Source organism: Stegastes partitus, unplaced genomic scaffold (genome assembly GCF_000690725.1).
Source record: "Stegastes partitus isolate 25-593 unplaced genomic scaffold, Stegastes_partitus-1.0.2 Scaffold1625, whole genome shotgun sequence".
NCBI lineage: Eukaryota > Metazoa > Chordata > Actinopteri > Pomacentridae > Stegastes > Stegastes partitus.
This window is the reverse complement of record NW_007579356.1, coordinates 84,173-106,090: the sequence shown is the minus strand read 5'-3', so window position 1 is coordinate 106,090 and position 21,918 is coordinate 84,173. Positions and strand designations below refer to the sequence as shown.

Here is a 21,918-nt window from a genome sequence, read left to right as displayed (position 1 = left end):
TGAATGTGCTCCCAGTTGTTCATCAGGCTTCTTCTTTAGCAAAGCTTCATCTTGCAGTTCTGTAGGGAACAGCTGGCATCAATGGAGGTTCCCTTTCTGAACTGTCTTTCCCACTGTCCTGTGATAAGTGTACAGCTCTTCCCATTTGTTTTTTTGAGGTAGATTATACAAGCAGCTCACTGTCCGTGATGTCCATTTGGGCGGAACACTACTGTGGCGCTGACTGATGGTACCGTGGTTCGTTCTACGCCTCCTGATTACTGCTGTGCCTGTGTTTTGACTCGTGATCAACTGTTTTCATCGTTCTGAAGCCTCACAGGCATATTTTTCAGTTCCTCTGGCATTTCACTTCCATGTGGAGCCTTGGTGCACATGTGCAGACAGAAACAGCCCAGAACTGAGAAGGTTTTGCTGTTCTCAGTTCATTTTTTATAACCATGTTCATGCAGTTGGGCTGATTGGAACTCACAAGTCTACTTGTATTTTCATTTTAGATTCTCTGTCATACTTGCTTTGGATTGATTATAAAAGAAAACCTAGAAATAATGTAATTACTGAAGGGTGGTGCGGATGCTAATCATCTGTTTGATAGTGTAAAACATTATATAAGACAATGGACAATACACAAAACTAATGCAAGCACACACATAACCTTAAATGCTCTTTTAACACCCCTCAGCCACATCCTCTCCCTGCTTAAGTTTGAAATATCACCGTTCTCTACATTATGTAACTTCATATCTTCTGCCGGAGGCCACAAGTTAAAGCTCAGAGTGGAGAACATGAGCTGGACCACCTTCAGGCCTGTTTACTGAGACGCTGCAAACAGACAATCTGAAAACACATCATCCAGACAGAAAGGTGTGAAACTGTGTGGGCTGTTCAAATGTCAGCGCCGCGCTCGTAATTTAACTCTGGACTCTGCTGACTCTCAGCGGTGGGACGACATCAACATACAAATACACTTAAAGCAGCGTTCGGGGTTCGTTTCATTAAACAAATTGCTCATTTTGCAGATTCCCCTTTTCGATCAGTCAGCTTTTTTTTTTTAGCTTCACTAAAATCCTCAAGGATGCAGTTAAATTGTGCCGTCATGATTTACCCGGTCGTTGCCAAGTCAAAATACAATTTGCATTGTCTTCGTGGTTTGCGTTCACAGTTTCAGTTTAGGTCAGCAGGTTCCTCGGATCGGACTGAGTCTAGCTCTTTGGTAACAGCAGAGGGAGCTCCAGGGCTTCTCATAGCCAGGAGACGCCCTCTCTCCAGACGGCTGCCACTAGAGCAGAAAATCCCTTACATAGTTTCTGCTGTATTTCAGTTTGACTGCGTTCTTTGGACTAAAATAGTTTTCCAGCGAACAAAAGGACATGTACACATCCAGTACCGAAAGCATCTGACAGAACTGAACTGGGGGGAGAACAATTCTATTCAGAGAAGGCAAAAGCTCGGCAGTTCTCACGAATACATAGTAATAAATAAAATCAATAATAATTATCAATGTATAATAATAACAATAATAATAATAAATGTGTAATAACATCAATAACAAGCAAACAAACAAACAAATCAATCAATCAGTGTTCAGATCTTGTGTTCAGAATGGCTGGGAAAACTTTTTTGTCATTATTTAAATGCAATAAACATGATAAATATTCACAGTTTGATCACCATACTGTGGTCCATGGCCATTTTTTTTTCCTTCTGCTTGGATTCTGATGATTTTTTGGGGGTTATTACTTCCTTTCTTTGTTTAATGGCGGCGCTTGGACGCCCCTTCAGGAGGCGGCGACGTTTAGTGTCTTATCCCAGACGCGCATCCTGCAAAACTTTGCTGGTTGAATAATCCTGAAGAAACGCTCTCTCATCTCGCCTGCACGACTGTTTATGTACAACAAAATGACAATAGACTTGATTTGATTTACTTTTCATTCCCATTTGTTTCAGAAATAATAAAAGAAAATGCGAAACAGACCAGAAGAACAGCTGAGAGTTTAGAATTTTATCATTAACGTAGAAGGTTAAGTCTTAAATGTATGTCAGATAAATTATATATCTGGGATTTAGCCTTCTGTCTTCATGTCTAAGACAAAAAGCAGCTTTATATCAACGGTGCAAACTGAGAATTCGAGGCTGTCAGAATCTGTTTCCTCCCTCCCCCCCCCAAAAAATTAATAAAAATAACTACATAATAAAAAAAGGAAAACTTTCCTTCTCTAAAGTTGCGTCTGTTTTTATCTCATGTCTTCTTACATTTACCATTTACTCAGCTTTTGGCTCACTCATTCCCCCCCAGCATCCATTCTTTTAAACTATGTTCCATGCTGTTATATCACTCTGCTTTTTCCTTTCACAGGTATCTTCAAGTATTTATGGAGCAAACAGGTACCAAAATGTTAGTCACTTGCTAAAAAGAGACTCAACGCTCAATATCGTGTTTTTTGATGTTGTTTTTGAGGTGACACAGAGGTTCCTGTATGACTGTGTCAAGAGCGGAAAACGGAGAGAAAATACATTTTCACATAATCTGGAGCTCTTATCAGCAACACCATCATCAGTATTCCACATATAGTACAAGAACCTTGACCTCATCTTATTTTTTTTTGACAGGCATATTAATGTGTGATGCAACAAGTGTCTGCAAGTTTTCTTAAACTAAACAAATTCACATCTGTGTTGAAGTAAAACAAATTTGTTAATAAATGCAGACACTAGTTATATCAAATAGATCCTTTTAAAAAAAAATCATTATTATTATAGATTAAGATTTCTTTTGGTGTCTAAATAAGTCAGACAGTTTCCTATTTCCAACTTTATGTTTAGCACAATGTTTCCGTTGTGTTTGTTTTCATCCTCTGTGTCTATTAGGGCTCCTTTACTTTTACATAAAACAATACTTAAAATAAATGTACTTAAGCTTGAGAGATTGACTTCATGAACTGGCTGAAGCACATTTACTTACTTTATGAGGTGCTCTACTTAACTTCCATTAAGCTACTTTATCTGATTTGCTCCAGCGACTTCAACTTTAAAGATTTAATATATAAAGAGCAATATTTGCACATACAATTCGAGACCATCTTAACAAGATACTATAAACTAAACTACTAAAACATTAATCAGTGCAGATTTCTGAACAATAATTCAACCTGTTCAGCATCACAATGCCTGAAATGTGTATTCATTCTTAGAATAATGATGAATATGAGCCATTATGAGCATCTTAACCTTTAATACTTTACATCTATTGTGCTCATAAAAACATCTGAACGTCTACTTAAATAATACTTTAAATGTAGAATATGATTATTTATGGTGTTGCTGCTTTTAATAAATGACCGTCATACTTTGTTCCACCTATTCATAACACAAGCTACCTTTGTGTTTATTGTATATTTATCACAGCTGTAATTATTGTTTAACTAAAACTGGACAAAAATATGGACGCTTTAAGAAAGATGGAGTGATAATTTCTGAAGAAATCTGATGGGACTTTATCAGTGGTGGAAAAAAGTGTTCAGATGCTTTACTGTAGTTGTAAAAGTACCAATACAGCAATGTAAAAATAGTCATTTACAAGTAAAAATCCTGCATAAAAATGGTAGATAAGTAAAGGTACATAGCATCAAAATGTAGTTAAAGTCCTGGTTTGCTCCCTATAACCGATCAATCATTGGATGTTCCATCATTAGAGAGTTAATAGTAAAGAATCAGTTTTATGAGCAGTGGATGATTGTGGGGGCTCAAGGAAGATCACAAATCTGTTTCCAGTTATTGAGCTTTTTTTTTTTCTCACATCCTTGATTTTCGATGAAATATTGGACCACTTGCACATTCGATGAAATGAAACCACGTGAGACGTTTTAGAGGGAAAAAAACGACTATTTGGCGATGCAGCTCACAGACGTCTGAAATGTCAGCCGACCACACTGCTGCTGTTCATAAGAAACCCAAAAACCGTCGGAAACCACTGGTCTCATCGTTAAGTCTGTGTTGAGTTTGAAAAGTCTTTATCTTTAAAAGTAATTAACGCAGTCAGATAAATGTGGTGGAGTGGAAAGTACAGCGTTTTTCTCTGGAGTGGATGTGTTAAGTAGAAAAATGGAAAGTAAAATAAAGTACCTCAAAGTTGCACTGTAGTACTTGAGTAGTTGTACTTAGTTACTTTCCATCACTGGACTGTATTTCAACAATGTGCTTATTACAAACAAACAGGTGAATCACGTTGTTCCTTTGTAGTTTACGCTACTTAACATAACCACTTTAGAACAAAGGCGAGGGGACAGTTTGTTGTCACTGTCGGCCTCTAAAGACTTCCTCAGCTGTTGTTTACCTCGGCGGCGAACTCAACTCGTGCTTGATTAGTGACAGAAAAGGGATTCAGTTACACAATGACTGCGGCGCAAATTCTCTCCAAGTTCCCCTAAACGTCCAGGTTGCTGCTCAGTGGATCATTTGTACTCTGTAATAATAGGATAGAAACCCCAGTAGGTAAATACCTACAGCATACATTCTTAAGATTACTCCTTAACGTGGCGTGTTTGTCTCCAGGGGCAGAACCGAGGGGTGGCTCGGGGTGACCACGGCCCCTATCCGACCGAACTTGCTGCCAGAAGACGCAAAGATTTTGTGATTTTTGTATCTGAAAAGAATAAGTCAGCATAAAAAAATATGTTTTCTTTTATATGTAAATTAAGAATCTGTACTTGTTTTTAATAATTACAGATTTAGGTGTAGCTGTGGATTTAGTTGTTGTTGAAAAGTGATTCAAACTGCGACTGACACAAAACCTGCAGCCATAAAGATTGGATACAGAGAACAAGGGCGCTATTGACACAAATATCTTATTAAAATTGTAATGATCCTACAAATGTATAATCAGTTAAAAGAAAGCAGAACTTCTGCATCCAGATTTTTAACAGCTACATTATGATACTGGTCGTGACTTCTCGTGTTCTTGTTTTTGGTGATCCTGCCTGCAAAAGCCAATGATGAGAATGAGTGATTAAAAAAAAAAAAAGACTGTTTGATCTTTTGCTGAAAAGGAAAACTTAAGAAGACATCGTGTCGCTCCAAAGTGAGCAATGATCTCAGTCTGGTTACTGCTGTAGAAACAAAGCAGTCAAACTCTGTTAAGATTTGCACTGAAAGAAAAAAAAAAAAACAACACTTTGATCTTGTTTCTTTTACGCTTTTCTTTCGGTTTCAGTTTTCTCACATTTACCCCTTTAAATTCTTCAGTTTTCAGTTTTGTGAAGCTCTTTCTTTTTGTCTTTTGCTTCTTGAGACGGTTTTAGTGTCTGGGAATTATCTATAAAGGTATCAAAACGTTCGCCGTTTGGAGAAAAAGAGACTCATCGCTCAATACGATGTTTTGATGTTGTTGTTTTTGAGGTGACACAGAAGTTCCTGTACGACTGTCTAGACTGGAAACCCGACAGAAAATACATTTTTGATCAAATACATTATGGGAAGTCTTAATTCACAGCCACACAATCAACATTTTAATATGATATTAGGTGATGAATATATTGTTATATATGGGTATAACATGTTTCTCAACTACTTATTGGGTTAACATTGGAATGCAGATTTTAGACTAATTACATGGTTAAGATCATGTTATGTTTCCTCGTTAATGAGTTGATGTAGTCCTCTGTTTCTGTTGTGTCTCTTTTGTTGAGATATAGAACAATAATGACGGTATTAGATTCATGTTTTTCTCATTTAGCGCTTGATACTAATGGACTAGATGTACTAAGCGACGTATATTCTTACTTCCATTGTGCCACTTGCACTTGATCTGAAGTTATTTAACATTCTTTAAATATTTAACACAAAAATCAGCCTATTAAAATGTTATACATCATCACTAATGGATCTACAAAACAGTTAATTCGTTCAAATCCACTCATGTAACCTCTTCAATTATCACATGATGTCTGATTATAGATTTCCCCTAAATGTCCAGATTACTGCTCAGTCAATCACACACATCCTGCAGAGTGGATACCAAGCAGGTTTTAGAATAACTACAGCATCATATCGTACTGTTACACCATTACAGTAATCCATTTGGGGCTTTAATGTAACAGCACTACCATTAAACTCAGCTTATTTCTTGGCTCTGCCCTGGCTCGACATGTGGTTTCCCCTGTGTGAGAGGGCGTGGAGCACAGCTGGGGGCGGTGATGGGGAACAACGTGCTCTGTGTGTACAAGCTGCAGCGACACGACAACAAGCCACACACAGAAAACTTCGGGCTGCCAGAACGTCGGAGATCCCTGCGCCTCTTGTTAAAAAAAAAAATCAGTTTTCAGACAGATTGCGTGACCGAGCGGACGACCTGGTGAAGAACTTCAGAGCAAAACCGCTTCTGACATGCACTTTGATAAATGTGAGTATGTGTGTTGTTGATTTGTAGTGATCCGTTGATTTATTTATTTATTTATTTCTTCATTCAGTGCAGATTTATAGAGTGGAGTTGAATGGTTTGATAGAAGTGATGACTATAATTACTTCTTTTTATGGACAACATACAATGCTGGGTTTGTTTATTGTGTTAGAGACCTTATTTATATCGACTTTGATTCTAATTTCATTCTAAATTTGCAATATCACACCTTATTTTTGACTTTTATTGGGATGTTAAACCCTCAGTAGGACAGAAATGACCATTGGTAAACTGATATGTGTGTGTTTTACAGGTAGGTTTAGGTGTTTTATGTGTATTTTAGGTTAAACACCTTTACACTAATACTGCACACTACCTATTCATACCGCCATTTCACTTCATGTACCAGCCTCCCTCTCGGTTTACATTAAATGACATCACAATTTAGGTGAATCCAAGAGTCAGGACCTCATTTGGGGAAACCCTGGTCAACCTCCACCCTTTTTAACATATTTTCATTTCCCTTTTTGATTCATGCTAGACAAGCAGGCTTTTGTGACGCGATGGCGTAACTTGTTTTGCTTAACTTTCTTTATTCATGTGCCCTCTGCGACGAGCCTGAGCGATTGCATGTTTGCTGTTGTGCGCGTTGGGTCTGTTGAACCGCAAAATGAGGAAACCGGCTATGCACCGCTTCTTCCTTTTTCTCTGAGGAGAGAACCAGAAGAGAAAGGTCGTCGGAATCCCCAACCCTCCCACTCACATGACTCAATGTCCAGGGTTTTCCGTGAGCTCTATTTGAATATAGGACAGAGTAGCCCAGAGCGGTGAGGGTAAACCCAACATTTATATCCTGAACAAGCAGGTTTTTTTTTTTTTTTCTATCATCTGCTTTGTCTTAGCTGCTCTTTAATATTGATCTTTGTGGTTATGCCATAGCATTACATCATCAGTTAAAAAGGCCAAAGGTGACATTTTGTTGTAAAGATCAAATGAGTCAGGATTGAGAAACCTGTAGTAACACCTCGCCAGCTAGAAAATGAAACTTTGCGGCGATGAGATGTCCTGTGTTCTCCTGAAGTGACCTTTCATTACGTGTTTGGGTGACATGTGACAGACAGACAGCAGGACAAGGGCTTATTGTTCACGACAGGTTTTTCCACTAGAAGTGAGATTATTGTTTTTAAGAAGAAATCTAAACCGGCGAACCCGAACACAAGCAGCCGAATTTGCATTTTTTTTTATTCTCAAATCCGGAAGTACACCCTCTGTTTGTGTTTGCATTAGCGAACAGAGACGTCTTGTCCCCGCGTGGCTCACCGCAACTATCAATATTCAAAAAAAGAAAAAAAAAGAGAAGTAACCAGAGAACATGTCAGTCTTCTCGCGCTCTGCCTCCCAGACATGTAGGCTGCAATAGGAAGCACAAGGCGGCTACACGTGTGGAGGTGACGCGCCTGTGACACACCAAAGGCAGGAAGAAGATGCGGTTTGTCGTTTCTGTAGCGTAACGGAGTGGGGCAGGAAGGTGTCATAGAAAATGAGCGGTGGCAATCCCATGCTACAGGTTTTCTGATGAATCTCTCCGGCCTGCGTTCCTAATGGAGGAGGTTTATCTTTTGTACTCGCGGTTCCACAGACAGCGTGGAAATATCACTTTATCTTTCGCGTGTGGGGCGAAGCTTTCTTTTATTTTTGAGGAAACAACCTGTGTGGTCACATCGTGTCAGCTGGAAACATCAGAATTCGGTGTTTTTTTCCTATTTTTCTCAGGTTTCCTTTACCTGTTTAGTGGAAAGGACAGTTTTGTATCAGCACGGGGGGAAAACGTACCCGCTCATCATGGATCTTGATGTTTTTTTGTGTGAAACACGAGCAGAAAAACGCTGCCACGGAGAAACCGAGCAGCCAGAGTCCTCTAAGTGTTATTATTTTCTCAGAGCTGCCTTGTGTAAAACCAATCATCTGAGCTTGCAAACATGATTTATTTTTCATGTTTCTATTATCTCCCACCTTTCAGCCTATATTTGTTTTATAGAAAACTTGCTCTTAATAAAGCCAAACTCCTGATTGATGCCATGGAGATTAAAGTTTGACAAATTATCGAGTAAAAGTAATTAAGAAACCCACATTTGCAGACACAGAGAGACGATTTATAATCTAAATGATCTATTAAACAGATTTTGTGATTTATTACTACAAAACGAAACGAGAGAAAACAAGATTGTAGGTTTTTTTGTTGAATTAGTTGATCAACAAAATCAATTATTGGCAAATCATTACGAACCATTTATCATTAGTAATTTTTTAAAAATTAAAAACACTAAAAATTGCATCTTTACCCTGTTTTAAATTATTGCAAATTTCGATTACATGATATTTTGGTTTATAAAAACATTTTCCATTATTGCCTGACATCACATCGTCCAAATAATTAACCCTTTATTGATTCATCAGCCCCGATTTATGTTATATATGAACAAACACCTGAACAGCGCCTACAGATAAAGGTGATATATTCAAACAAATGACACACACAGCTGACATTTTCAACCATTTTCAACTTGCACTCCTACATTTCACCTTCACATAGACACAAACAGAATTACAGGCTCCACATTAGGCGTCAGTGACCTCCTGTTTCTACTTAAGGAGTTTTTAAAACCTCTGACATCTACTGTGGGGTCTGCTCTTATCTCTGCTACTGAAGTGGGTTATGTCATAATGTCAAGATGTGAAAAATTCCCATGAGTGTTGCACAATGATTTGAATTCAATCATTTCGCTCTACAAGGGGCGTATAGATGTCAAACAAGTGATAGGTCGTCCAGGACGGCCCAACCCAGCATATTCAGTACAACAGGTCCCCAAAAAAGTCCCCAAGAGCCTCAAAATTTCATCCTCAGCAAGTGTTGGTGTCAAAGTGTATGAATCAGAAAACAACTGCACAAAATAGACCTGCAAGCAAAGACCAGACCTTTCAGAATAACGTACTCTGGATTTAAGAATCAAAGATAGAGTTGTTTGGTCGCGGCTGACATATTTGGCAACGTCTCAGGACAAGAAATTCACACCTGAAGTGTATCGCTTCGGTTTTGGACATTAAATCAACTCGTAATGTGAGACCATCTGTCCTGAAGCTGAAGTGGAGCTTTCGACAGGATAACGAGCTTTTGCACACACGAGCAAAATCCACGGCTCAAAAAAGAAGAAATGGAGAAGTTAGGGAAAGGCCAGATTGATTTGAATTCCCATTAAATGTTGTGCGGGGGATTTAAAATGGGCAGTACATGCAAGAAAACCCTCCAACATTTTGCAACTGGAGGAATTTTAAAAGGAAGAGGGGTAAAAGTTTTGGCAAACTGCCTGCATGAAGTTATTCCTGCCAAAGGGGACAATACCGGCTTCCAACGTCTGTATGGTCACAGCAGAGAATAACAGCTGCTGATATTTTTGTGAAATAAATAATTGAAAAAGCTCCTTTTTTCTCGCTTTGTTGTGCAAGTGTACAAACTGTATCTGTAGGCACGTTTCCAAAGAGGATGAAGCGTCCAAATGTTTTGAAAAAGCCAACAATTTTACAAGTATTTTCCTTTCGTACATGTGAACAAATTATCATTCCTCCTTGCATTTTTTTTTCATTTCTCAGCGCCAAAAGAGAAGCCGTGTTGCACTCTGCCCACAGTGAAGAAACTCTTGGAGGAGAAGAGAAGACGCGAGACGTCCTCGGTGCCGCCGTCCTGCTCTGCTGCCAGCACAAGCCCAGTTCCTCCAGCTACCGTTTCAGTGAGTCAACACTCAGACAACCCAACCTGTTACCAGATGTTACACTATAAACATGCCATTGTTCATGATTTCTTTTTTCTCTTCTTCCAGCAGCTCTCCTCATCAGAACCATTTACCTGCACAGGTAAGAGCTGGACTTCTTCTGCACAATATCTAGAGGATGCGTCTGCTGCAAAACTAACGCTAAATTGATTGTAAAATGAATTGTGTTCAGGAAAACACATCACAGAGTTGCATTCTTCCTTCTGGAAAATAGTCTCCAACACATACACCATTTGCTTCTGCTGAAGTTCAGCAACTGGAGTCATGTTTGCTAAGAGCTACAGCTGTTTGAGTGAATTATTTAGCCTTTTTAAAAATTAAATGTTGTTTAATTTTAAGATTTATGTTTTACGAGTGAGCTCGGGACTAAGCGCCGCAGAGAGAGGATATGGAAGCCAATGGCAACAAGACTAACTAACTACATCATGTTTGTTAGTCTTTCTAGTCTTGACCTTTTAAAGTCCTGCTCTGGTCATTGATCTAACGCTTAAAAAAGTTTGATATTTAGAAGTTTTTCCATGAAAATAACCGGTATAAGCTAAAACATTTCTCAGTTGCTCGATAGCAAGTTGTAATTCAGCCACACGTTTAACCTGTAAACCAATTTTTAAGAAGAAGAACGATGAAGAAAGTGCAAGTGGACACGATAGGTTTCTTAGGTTTGTTGAGTATGAAACCTCAGAAATCAGTCTTTCTGAGACTGCTAAGCCACAGCAGACTGCTCAATTTGCTCATGACATGTCATCTAGCACATAAAAAAAACACCATATGGATTTCATCTTGAACACAGTTTTGGGTTTGTTTATACTGACCTACGTCTTCAGTGATAAATGATGAATGCTCTGATGCTCCATTCCAGGTGCAACAAGCAGCTACTCAGACATGGCAGTGAGCTACGAGCAGTGGGCTCCAGCCCCTGAGTCCACACTCAGCTACTACAGCAGCCACCCCGGACCCAGCTACGCCGCCGGCTACAACCTCCCCATAACACCCGACTACAGCACACAGCAGCAGGTCCCGGGATTTGTTGAGACAATGCCCCAGACATATGTAAGAGAAACCTTCTCTTTGGTGGATCTTTAACTAATACATCTATAAAGTCACTCATCTCAGTGATCTATCATCTTACCTTGATGGCTTAAATTAAATCTGCATTCCTTTGTGTAGGAGTGTCAAATGCCGATCACAGATCCCAGCATGGCGTCGTCCTGGTCGCCTCTGGGTCCTGGTCAGAGCTCACAGCTGAGCTTTTGTCCGTCAATGGACGCCACAAAGCTGGAGGAGGCCAGGATGCTGCTCAACGGGATGGACTACAGCAGAACCACCTGCCAGGATGAAGACGGAGACACGTGAGTGTTTATCAATGCACATTTGTGTCTGATTTTGCAGTGCGTGGTCTGTATCTGCTAAGTAGGTTGATCCCTGGTAGATATGAGCTCTCTCACTTTTTAATAGTATCATAATATTTATTTATGGAGGACAAATTAAGGGATGCAAGTCCTGCAAAAATAAAATAAAAATAAAACATACAAGTCATGGACAAGACAGATAAAACACAATCTGATGCATTAAAATCAATGCTGTTTTTGAAAGTGTAACTCAAGTGAAGTCAGGAAAGGATCTCCAATAAAAGTATGTTTTAAGAAGAGATTTAAAGGAGGTCAGTGACTCAGCCGACCTGATTTCCTCCAGCGTGTCATTCCAGAACCTCGGGGCCTTGGCTGCAAATGCTTATTGCAGTTTTCAAACAGTCCTCTGGAGCAGGCAGAAGGCTTTTGCTTGAAAATGTTTCTGCGAGATGTTAGATCGTCTGAACTTCAGCATCTTTTGCAAAGCAAGATTCAAAACAATACATCTTATCCTCACTTAAACCCCAACTACTGACATTACTGTGCTGGTTAAAAGTGCACACTCCACACAATTCATTTACATCCGTAGAGTTTCACTTTCACTTGTGTTACCACCTGTGCAGTTTTGTAACCCTAGAAAAGTTAAGAAAAGAAAAATACAATATGTCAGCCGCTCATGCTCGGTTATTAGAAACTCAGATAAAATGGAGAAGAAAAAAAAAAAAAGTAAAACTGTGAAAGCAGTGAATTTAGTCGTGGGGATTTCCGTGATTATTCTGCCTCATTTCTAACTGATTTATCATGTTGCTCTGTCAGCATCCTGCACATCTACACTGCCAAGGGACTCAGGGAGTGTGCCTTCGCTGCTGCAGAGAGGCTCAGGGAAGTAGGGAGGATGGATGCCAAAGAACACAAGGGAAAGGTATGAATAAAAAAAACATCTTCCAAAATGTGCAAATCGCTCTTTCTTCTTTTTTTGGCAAATATGAGCAAAAGAATTTCTCCACATAAGTTTGTGTTCTAACCGTGCTTGTGCAGACGGCTTTACTGGTGGCGGTGACGGCAAACCAGCCAGAGATTGTGCAAGATCTGCTGTCATTAGGCGCGGATATCAACGCCTGTGATGTTAAAGGACAAACTGCCCTTCATCTGGCTGCTCACTATGGATTCCCCGGAGTTCTGCAGGTAAAGCAGCAGAAAAATACTGAATTACTTTGACAAGATGTTAAAAAGTTAGTGAGAAAAGTGTCCAGTGAGCAGACCTCAACAGTGATTTGTTTCTGCAGGCGATTCTGTCCAGAAGGCCGGTCGTCAACCTGGAAGCCCGCAACTTTGAAGGTAATGTATTCATATATTAGGATTTGAATCAGAAAAAAAGCTTTGTTGTCAAGTGAGCTTGCACACACAAGGAATTTGCCTTGGTTATATGAAACACACAGCACTCCTGAAGTAGAATAGAATAGAATAGAATAGAAAATCTTAATTTAAAGTCCTACAAAACAAACAGACAAACAAAAAACAGTGGCATTATATTTACATAAAACTTTGTACCACGTTTTCAGCACAAACTTTAAAAAAATACTTACTTCACCGGAAACCCCACTTCAAGTGTCTTCTTCTTTTTGCTGCTTCAGGCATGACTCCTCTGCACTGTGCAGCCATTTCTCACGGTGTCACCATGAAGGCTTTGTCTACCACCGGCCTGGCAGATGTTAATCTTCAGACCAAGGCTGTGGAGAAGCTCTCCTGTGTGCAGATGCTGCTCAACGAAGGGGCGTCCCTGCTCAGCCAGGTACGACCGATCAGCCATCAGAAGCCGACACATCAAAGTTCAATATAAAACCCTGACCTTTCTCGTGCCGTCCGCGAGGGAGCTTCCCAGAGGTTATCTCGCTGAGGTGGCATCGTAGTGGTGGCCGTTCTCCCTCAGCGTCTCTCCTTCGCCTTGTTTGCCTTCTTAATCTGACTTGTAGTTTCATTCTGTTTTTCCTATCACCTCTCGTTGTCCAATTCCAGGAAATCAAAAGTAACAAGACCGTGCTTCACTTGGCCGTGAAAGAGGGGAACATTGATCTGGTGCGCTATCTGCTGAGGATTCCCCTGCCGAACATGAAAGACTTTGTCAACATGAAAGTGAGTCGCACACTGAAATGAAACTCAGAACTGGATTCCATATTTACATGTTTGCGTATTTAAGCAAATATACTGTACACAATGGAAGCGAGGACACTCATGGTATCACTTACGGTTGTGAAATGATGTCATGATCGTATCACCTCACAGTAACTGAATTATTGTTAATTTGTTCTAAGATTTGAGATCGACTACATTATAGACACAGGCCCCACAGTAGAAACGAAAAAAGTCCGCTCACCTTTTATTCCTAAGCTTGAGCTGCTCTTTGCTGGAGGGGTTGTGTTGAGCTGCCTTTGAAATACCTCAAAGTTGTTCTGTCACATTCAAGACATACAGGTCATAGTTTGCACTTTTTCCTCTCGTCAGAACTGTTGTGTGATTCTCTGCTCTGGGTGGTTGTCGTCCTGGAATATTCCTCTTCTGATAAGTTTCTGCAGTCATGTTGTCAGCCAGTGTTTTTGCTATTTCCACAGACATCCATGAATGTTATCCCTCAAACACCTTTTGTACTCATGCAGCCCCCGTATCATCACGTGCTTCACTGCCAGGACTGATGCATCCACTGTGGTAGTCCTGGTCAGGTTCAGACTCTCCATGGAGGTTTGCATTATGCAGTGTCCTTCAGACCGTCTGAACCGGCACAAAAACTCATATTTCCACTCATAACCTCCGCGCCAAGTCTGTCAGAGATTATGCTAAACTGTCCGTGGCATCATTTTAAGAGGATGGCCACTGCAGCATTGATTAGCGGTGCTGTCTCATCTTTCTGTATCCTCAATCATCTTTCTGAAATCCTAGTCTTGATGCAGAAATGCTGACCAGCACAGCCCATAGGTCAAAAACTGAGAAAGTTCTGGTGTCACAGGTCATTTTCTAACCATGTTCACATGTCTGGGTTAATTGAAAACCACAGCTGTATTCAGTTTTCTATTCTGGGGCCTGCATTTTCAATATAGAGTTTCAAAAATGTTTGCATTTTACTGTTCATGCAAGAAATTACTCGACATGTTAAGTTAAAAATAAATCAGTTATTGAGTGACAGAGTGATGTGTTTTGGAATCACGTGACATTCAAGTGCCCTTTTTGTACTTACCTCTGCTGTACTCGAACATCTTATTACCACAGAGATCACAGCAAGGAGTTTTTCAGAACTAACTTTGTGTCTCTGCCCAATCTGCGTTACATCCTCTCTGGTCCACGTGACCAGTCGGTCTGTTAGAACGCTGCCGAGGCATTTATCGCTCATTAAGTCAGTCATCGGATACAAGCACAACTACATGGCCTCTGAACAGTCTGAATAATGCGGCATTTACACTTTTGCCACAGGCTCACGGTCACACAGCTTTACACATGGCAGCCGGTCTCCACGGTAACCCCCACCAGGAGGAGATCCTGCAGCTGCTGCTGAGCAGAGGAGCTGATCCCAGCATCCGCAACCTGGAGAACGACCAGCCAGCTCACCTGCTGCAGAGCGGCCTGCAGGGAGAGCAGGTAAGCTGCCCGTCATTCCAAGTCCTGCTGCTTTAGTTTGTTTTTAATCGAGAGTCACTCACTAATGATAATTTATCTTCACATTTCCAGCTCAAGCTCATGCTGAAGAAAAGGAGTGCTTCCTCTCGTCGACGTATCCTGTCCTTGCAGGACCAGGAATGATTTAAATCACTTGTAATCCCCATTTGGTGGGAATGAGTCTTTAAGATGGTTCCTCTGTTCAGAAGGGGATTTACATTCTATGGGTATGAAGTTTTGGGAGTCTCTGGCCTACATTAACCTCAAGAAACAGTACAATTGACATTTTTATTAGACAGCTTTAATCTTAAAGCTGAAACGGTTACTTAGTGTGTGTGTAAAACTATAGAGCTACACACAGGGTGAAGTATTCATCTGTACGTGTAGCATTTCATTCTAAAATGTCAAAGCGAGCCTGGTGTTAAATTTAATGGCAAAATGTATATTTACCATTTTGAAAGATAAAACTGAAACAGAGCATTAGATATTTACTAAAAGTTGAATGTCGTTGTTAAAGATGGAGCAACATTCATTGTTCTGATAGGCCACACTCCCAGGTTAATGTTGATTTCTATGAAATCATGAGATAAACTCCAGGACCATGTCCCTGAAACCCCTCTGACGCTCTTCTTAAAACCCCCCATCCATACGTTATCATACTGATACACTGAGTGGTGGTTCTGATTTCAGTAAGCACGCATGTTAAGAATGTTTAACATGATAATCTATGACATAATTTAACTTTCTGTCTGTATGCATCATACATATCTGTATAACATCAGGTGCAATTTTCTTTGTGGGAAAAAGGAAACTTTACTGTGTAAAACTACTGTTTTTGAAACTGATTGTGACAAAGAATGTTCTTTTCTTATCACAGAGACATTACATGAGTAAGTACGATGACAAATTGTCTGCCAGTTGTACCTTTTAGTCATGAGTCACGAGTAAAAGTACAATAACACTGTTTAAGTTCCATACGATTGCTTTGATGTTCAGGGAACCCTTAGAGCAGTCCCATTTACATTTAGCTACAGAGATTAGCGGGATGGAAAATACAACCGTCCCGCTAGAAAGTCGACGGCAGTTAATTACACAAACATCGAGGGAGTGTTTATTTTTTCAGGCTCAATTTCCACCTACCTTTACTGTCATGACAAAGAACCTTAATCACAGATGGAATGACTGTAATTTAACCCATACGCTTCTCGCCTATGTGTCATAGTTGATATCAATCAAAGATGACACATAGCTGGTAATTCCTGTGAAGCACAAAGAGCACATCAAACTCATACGTCAACCACATCATATATTTAACTGAAATGCTTTTCATTTCTCAAATTTCTCCAACTTCGAATAATTTCATATGATTCCTAATTCAGATTTTTTTGTGAGATGACTAAAGACACTGGTAAAAATCATGTTGAGTTGACAAGATCTTTATTTGATTATATATTTTTTTGAGGCTTTACAAGGAATTTTCATTTTAAATAATTCCGCCTTCACTGAAAAACATAAAAAAATTCAAGCCATTATTGTTTTTTCAAAGCAATCTCAGAATGTAACACATCACTGAATGTTCTCATTTATCTTCCATAATAATGCTATTTCATGTTAGCTTCTTGTGTTTGTGCTATTTATTTATTGGTTTCATTACTATTCTATTAAGCTATTTCTGGTGTTTTTTTTTTTTTAAATGCCTAAAAAAAAGTTGATCAGAACAGAATACACAAAATAAGCATGCAGTTGTTAACTCATTGACACAAAATGGACAAATGTATAATTTTGTAATCATGCTCTTGATTTTATTGTTTGACAGCAGTAAAATGTTTGGAAGAGAAACCACACGTGTTGCATGTGTTTGATTAAGTGCACCTTATAGAATTTCATGGTCGGGGATGATTATTTTTTTATTATTATTATAATTTGTTGTCCTAAACAAGCTACACTCACACAACACTGAGCAATCTATCGGCGTATATTTTGCAGACTTTCTACAGAAATCGGTGGGAGATGAGGGATCAGGTTAGGGTGTGTTGGGAAAACCCTGTTTGTTAAACATCCAGCCGGCAGAGGTATATTAGCCATTAGACGAACGGCCACAGAACAGCTGGTGTGTGTGCATGTTTTTGCTAGCGTGGATCCTGTGATGACCTCTCGTCTCCCTTTCGAGCATGTGCTGTGTTTTCTATACGGCTGGAGGAGGCACTGCACAAGAGAAGGGAATGAATCAGAGAGAAGAGCAAACTACAGTAATAGAATTGCTTTAACAGTGAGCATCCGGCAAAAAATGAACTTACCCTCTGTCTTTGGAATTTGGGTACCAGATGAGTTGGAGCTGCATTTAGAAAACAAGGGATTCAATTAGTAAACAGCTTATATTCTTTAGTTCATTAAGATTAATCATAAAGATGTGCACTTGGAAAACTGTGGCAACAACTTCAAACCGTATGCATTATCAGGGTCATCTACAAACAGTCGAAGCCACGGGGTTATAAGGTCAGCGTACAACAGAAGTGAGTGCCCCCTTGTGCAATATCACTCAAATCAAATGAACTGTTTCACCTCACTGTCATTGCATTACTTCTACGTTGAACGGTTGGGTTTTCGTTCTTGGAAGTAGGAACTGAACGCAACTCACAAAAGTCAGCACATTACTGAGATTCAAATCTTTCATTTTTTTCAACACCTTGTCATAGTTTTCATTTTTGTTCTTCATCAGGAACTCTTGATTTTGGCAATGTGCTTTTGATTGTTATTGTGCTGAAATATGCCTCTTTCTGCAGACTGGGATTCATCTGAATAGACAGTATTTTTTTTGTACTCGTGCAGCACGGTATCGTCACACTCCCACCTCTGTGCTTCACTGTCAGGACTATGCATCCACGGTAGTCTTGGCCAGGTTTCATGCCATCGTACCGGGCCCTGACTGAGCCAAACAAATGTATTCTGGTCTCATCTGATCGAAGAACGCGTTGTCGACATTCATCTGGCTTCTTTTCATGCTTTAAAGGAATGTTTAATGTTGCCGATCTGAAGAGCGAGCGAGAGGATGTTTTTGGAGGCCGTCTGCAGAGGGTCATGTCAGGCAATGTCTACACACTGCCTGATTTCTATTGATCACCCCTGTGCCGAGTCTGAAGCATTTGTCCGTCTGAATTTCAGAGCTAGATTCTACCACAGACTGTATAAAAGATGGACGTAGCAACCAGCCCTGAAAAATGAAGCCAACCCGGAAGTGTCAAAAACCTGCAATATCACTACGTCCACTAGTCCTGGCTCCAAACAGCCCTGGCTCCCACAGAAATGAATTGGAATAGAAGTGATCACAGATCACTAAATACTGCATTCCTACAGCTCAGGATTTTAATAAATTAGTTTGATGGTCAAGTCCAGAGATCAGGTGGCCAATCTCAAAATAAATCAATACTGAATTTTTAAAAAATCGTCAACATTTTGCGGGGCAAGGGGCGTGGCTGGCTTGATTGACAGTCGGCAGCGACCATACAGATGAAGCGAGCAGAAGGCGGTAAATGTGGGCGGGCAGAGAGGGCCCGCCTCTCAATCCGTCTGACCAATCGCTGCTCCTATGGCTCCGCCCCCTCCGACGATTTTTGCGTCACTGGCTCCAAAAATCCAAGATGTCAACCAGGAAGTAGCAAAACCCTGGCTTCATTTTCTCAGTGCAGAAACCAACGGGTGACGTCACGGTAGCTACGTCCATCTTTTATACAGTCTATGGATTCTACAAGTAGCACACTGGCTGTCATGTCATTGTAGGAGGAGGACCACTGCAGTTCTGATTAGTGGTACTGCAGCTCATCTATGCCTCCTGACAACTTCTGCAATGTGTTTCTACGGATTCTCAGTTAGCAGACTAATCTTTCTGTCTTCTTTTCTATGTTTGTGAAGTCTCACAGTCAGATTTTTATTTATGTATTTGGCAATTCTTTTTCCATGTTGAGCCGACGCAGATAGACGCAGCACAACGGCCAAAAACTGGGAACGAAATCTCACATCACATGCAATTAGGCTATTTGGAAATTCTCAATTTTGCTTCAGTGAAAACAGGTTTTCTAACTTGTATGATCACAGGTATGTTCACCTTTGTTGCATTGCACTTCTACTTTGGAGGCTATATTTTTTACTTTTATTATAGTTTTTATTTGCTTTTTTTAATGCTCATAAGAGGAAACACTCTGCCTGCTAACGTAGGAATAATGCAGTTACTGAGAGGTGATTTCGAATCATTTGACATTCAAATGACATTGCACCGGGGTGTACTCGCTTCTGCTGTATCCTGTATAACAACACACCATTGTGCAGGGTTTTTTTTTTTGCCCTGTTAAAACAGCCGCCCTCATCTTTCTTCTTGTCTTGCCATACAAGCAGCATGCTGAGAGTAGACACTGCCCAGCCACTACCAACACATAAGGAGCGTGATGGATAAAAAATGCTTAAAAGTTTAAAAAGAATATGAAAGCACCACCTTCATGTGATTAGTCATACAAGTGTAAACTCGTTAATGTGTTGGAAGTGTGTTTTGGGTCGTGTGCAGAACAGGGAACGGGCATTTGGAGAAGAGGCATCCAGGGCAGGGAGAGGAAAATGTGATTTTTTAAAAAACTTTAAACTGAAAAAGAAGTTTTTTTTCTCCACACTTGTTGGGCAACAAAGTCAAATTCATACAACATGCACAGGCGGATCATCCACTAAGCCTTGCACAGCTCTTACTTGGATGAGGATTTTACACATTTTGTGAATTTTTTACCTGTTTGAGGAATGATAGATAAGTTACAAAAGGTAATATTCTCATGTAAAGGCTCGATATGACAAAGGAGATTTAATAGAAAGTCTAAACTTACTCAGGGCTATTAAAATGCCAGAGACAAACATAATAACAGCAAGGATAACCCCTGTCGTCCGCAATGTCTCATAATCTACAAGGGACAGAACAATATGCGGCTGAACCAAACACACCCATTTGAGCTCATGATGAAATTAGACGATGCTGTTCTCAAAACTTCAATAGTAATTCAAATATTGATTTCTGACATGAGCAACTTATGCAAATCTTACCATAGTCGAAGTCACTTTGGTCTGGAAACATTGTTTCTGCAAAGAAAGATTCTTATAAGTTAGAAAGCAGATAAAAAATAAAGGTGTTCATTTGAGCATAATGGGCAGCAATAAGCTTAAAAGGTGAGTTTTTTAATCCACAACAACGGACAAAAAGGAGTTCAGCGTCCAAGATCTGCAGGCTTGGCTCCATAACTCCTCAGGAGTATTTTTTTTTTCCACTGAGAGGAGCTCAATGCAGCATCTTTGCTCAGCAGAAAAAGTGGGTTACAAGCCAGCAGCCGGATGCTGAGGTATCATCAGGGCAGCAAAGAAAAACAGCACTTGAATACAGTGAAGTGTTTGGAGTTAAGGGACCACTTAATGCAATACTACGGTTTCTACTCTTAACCAAAACTGTGGCTTTTTTTTTCTTTTTCTTTTTGCAGAGCTGAGTGTGTTGCAGGCTGCAGTCTGTGCCAGAGTGTTAGGATAGCTGGATGTCGATAACGCAGTTTGCATGTTGCTGAACCCTCAGTCTTAAGTGGCTGAGCAGGCAGTTTGTATTTCATTTCTTCCTTCTTGCACAAACACTAATCACTTCTCAAGAAACAAATGCAAAATACTTGAATTGTTCATTCTAGTGGGCAGTTTACTGAAGAACTCCCTTTGTTGTTGGCACGGATCCATACATCTGCAACTCAATCCACTCAGCAAATAACTGCATGAAAACAGGCAAATAAAGATCGCTGTTGCTTAAATTAAATGGTGCATAACAACCAAACAAGTATTTTACTTCCCTCGTTCTTCTAAGCAACTGTTTCTGTATTGTACGCTACACCCTTTAAACCCCATAAAATAATGAGAAAAAAACAAAAACAAACCTGTGGTGGCCATGGCTGCACTGCAGAGAGACGCCGTAGAAGAGCTCTGTCTCTTAGATATTTAGCAGGTTGCTGGCTTGCGGTAACAGACTGGATATGAGATGGTTGGAAGTGGACAGCACAGCAGGCAGAGCGGCTTAGTGAACCTTCAGTGTAAACTCAGCAGGGACCCTCTGCTGGTGAAACACCGCATTCACAGTTAAAGCCAGTGGTGCAATCCTGGGGTAATCCCAGCATTGAAAAAAAAAAAAACAGCCAGACTGCAGCTACTGAGGACAGTGAGCCACCACGGCAACACAAAGTGACAATAAAGAAAAGTAGGAAAACAGTCCTTTCACCGGAGAGCAGACGTGACAAATCTTCTATGGAGAACTATGTAATGGGAGGAAAATTAGGGTGATTTGTTTCTGCATTTTGCTCCAACATTCTGTGCAGCTTCTAAATTGCAAACCTAAACCTTTCACTACATGAACACAGGCTTGCATGCTGGAAAATGCACCAGTTTCAATCTCCTGTTGTGCCTTTTTTTGTGCAGTGCAGTCAGCCTGCTCCTGCAAATATAGCCTACATATGCAGCTTTTACCTTCACAGAGGCTGCCACACTCACTATGGTGGAAAATCTGCCTTTTAAAACAGCGTTAAACACAAAGATAGGCAAAATGAGGTGCATTTTTTCCCCCCCCCTCATAACGGAGCCTCTTGAAAAGCTGCCCAATGCAGCACATAAATCATTCCACACTCACTCCTGCTAGTTACTACTGCATGTG

General features: G+C 40.2%; 2 protein-coding genes across 2 annotated transcripts; one reads left to right on the top strand and one right to left on the bottom strand.

Annotated features, from left to right (window-relative positions):
- The first annotated feature begins 6,287 nt into the window (after positions 1-6,287).
- nfkbid (nuclear factor of kappa light polypeptide gene enhancer in B-cells inhibitor, delta) lies at positions 6,288-17,056 on the top strand. The gene is made up of 12 exons (XM_008301060.1): positions 6,288-6,394; positions 10,040-10,176; positions 10,270-10,300; positions 11,078-11,268; positions 11,386-11,567; positions 12,384-12,489; positions 12,606-12,752; positions 12,854-12,905; positions 13,202-13,359; positions 13,584-13,700; positions 15,030-15,194; positions 15,285-17,056. The coding sequence occupies exons 1-12, from the start codon at positions 6,379-6,381 to the stop codon at positions 15,354-15,356; spliced, it is 1,374 nt and encodes a 457-aa protein (XP_008299282.1). The 5' UTR covers positions 6,288-6,378; the 3' UTR covers positions 15,357-17,056.
- On the bottom strand, positions 16,990-21,382 carry LOC103371664 (FXYD domain-containing ion transport regulator 7). Its single transcript, XM_008301061.1, has 6 exons — positions 21,152-21,382; positions 20,289-20,324; positions 20,075-20,149; positions 19,944-19,980; positions 17,510-17,547; positions 16,990-17,417 (listed from the first exon to the last, which is right to left on the bottom strand). The coding sequence occupies exons 1-6, from the start codon at positions 21,162-21,164 to the stop codon at positions 17,398-17,400; spliced, it is 219 nt and encodes a 72-aa protein (XP_008299283.1). The 5' UTR covers positions 21,165-21,382; the 3' UTR covers positions 16,990-17,397.
- Positions 21,383-21,918: the final 536 nt, after the last annotated feature.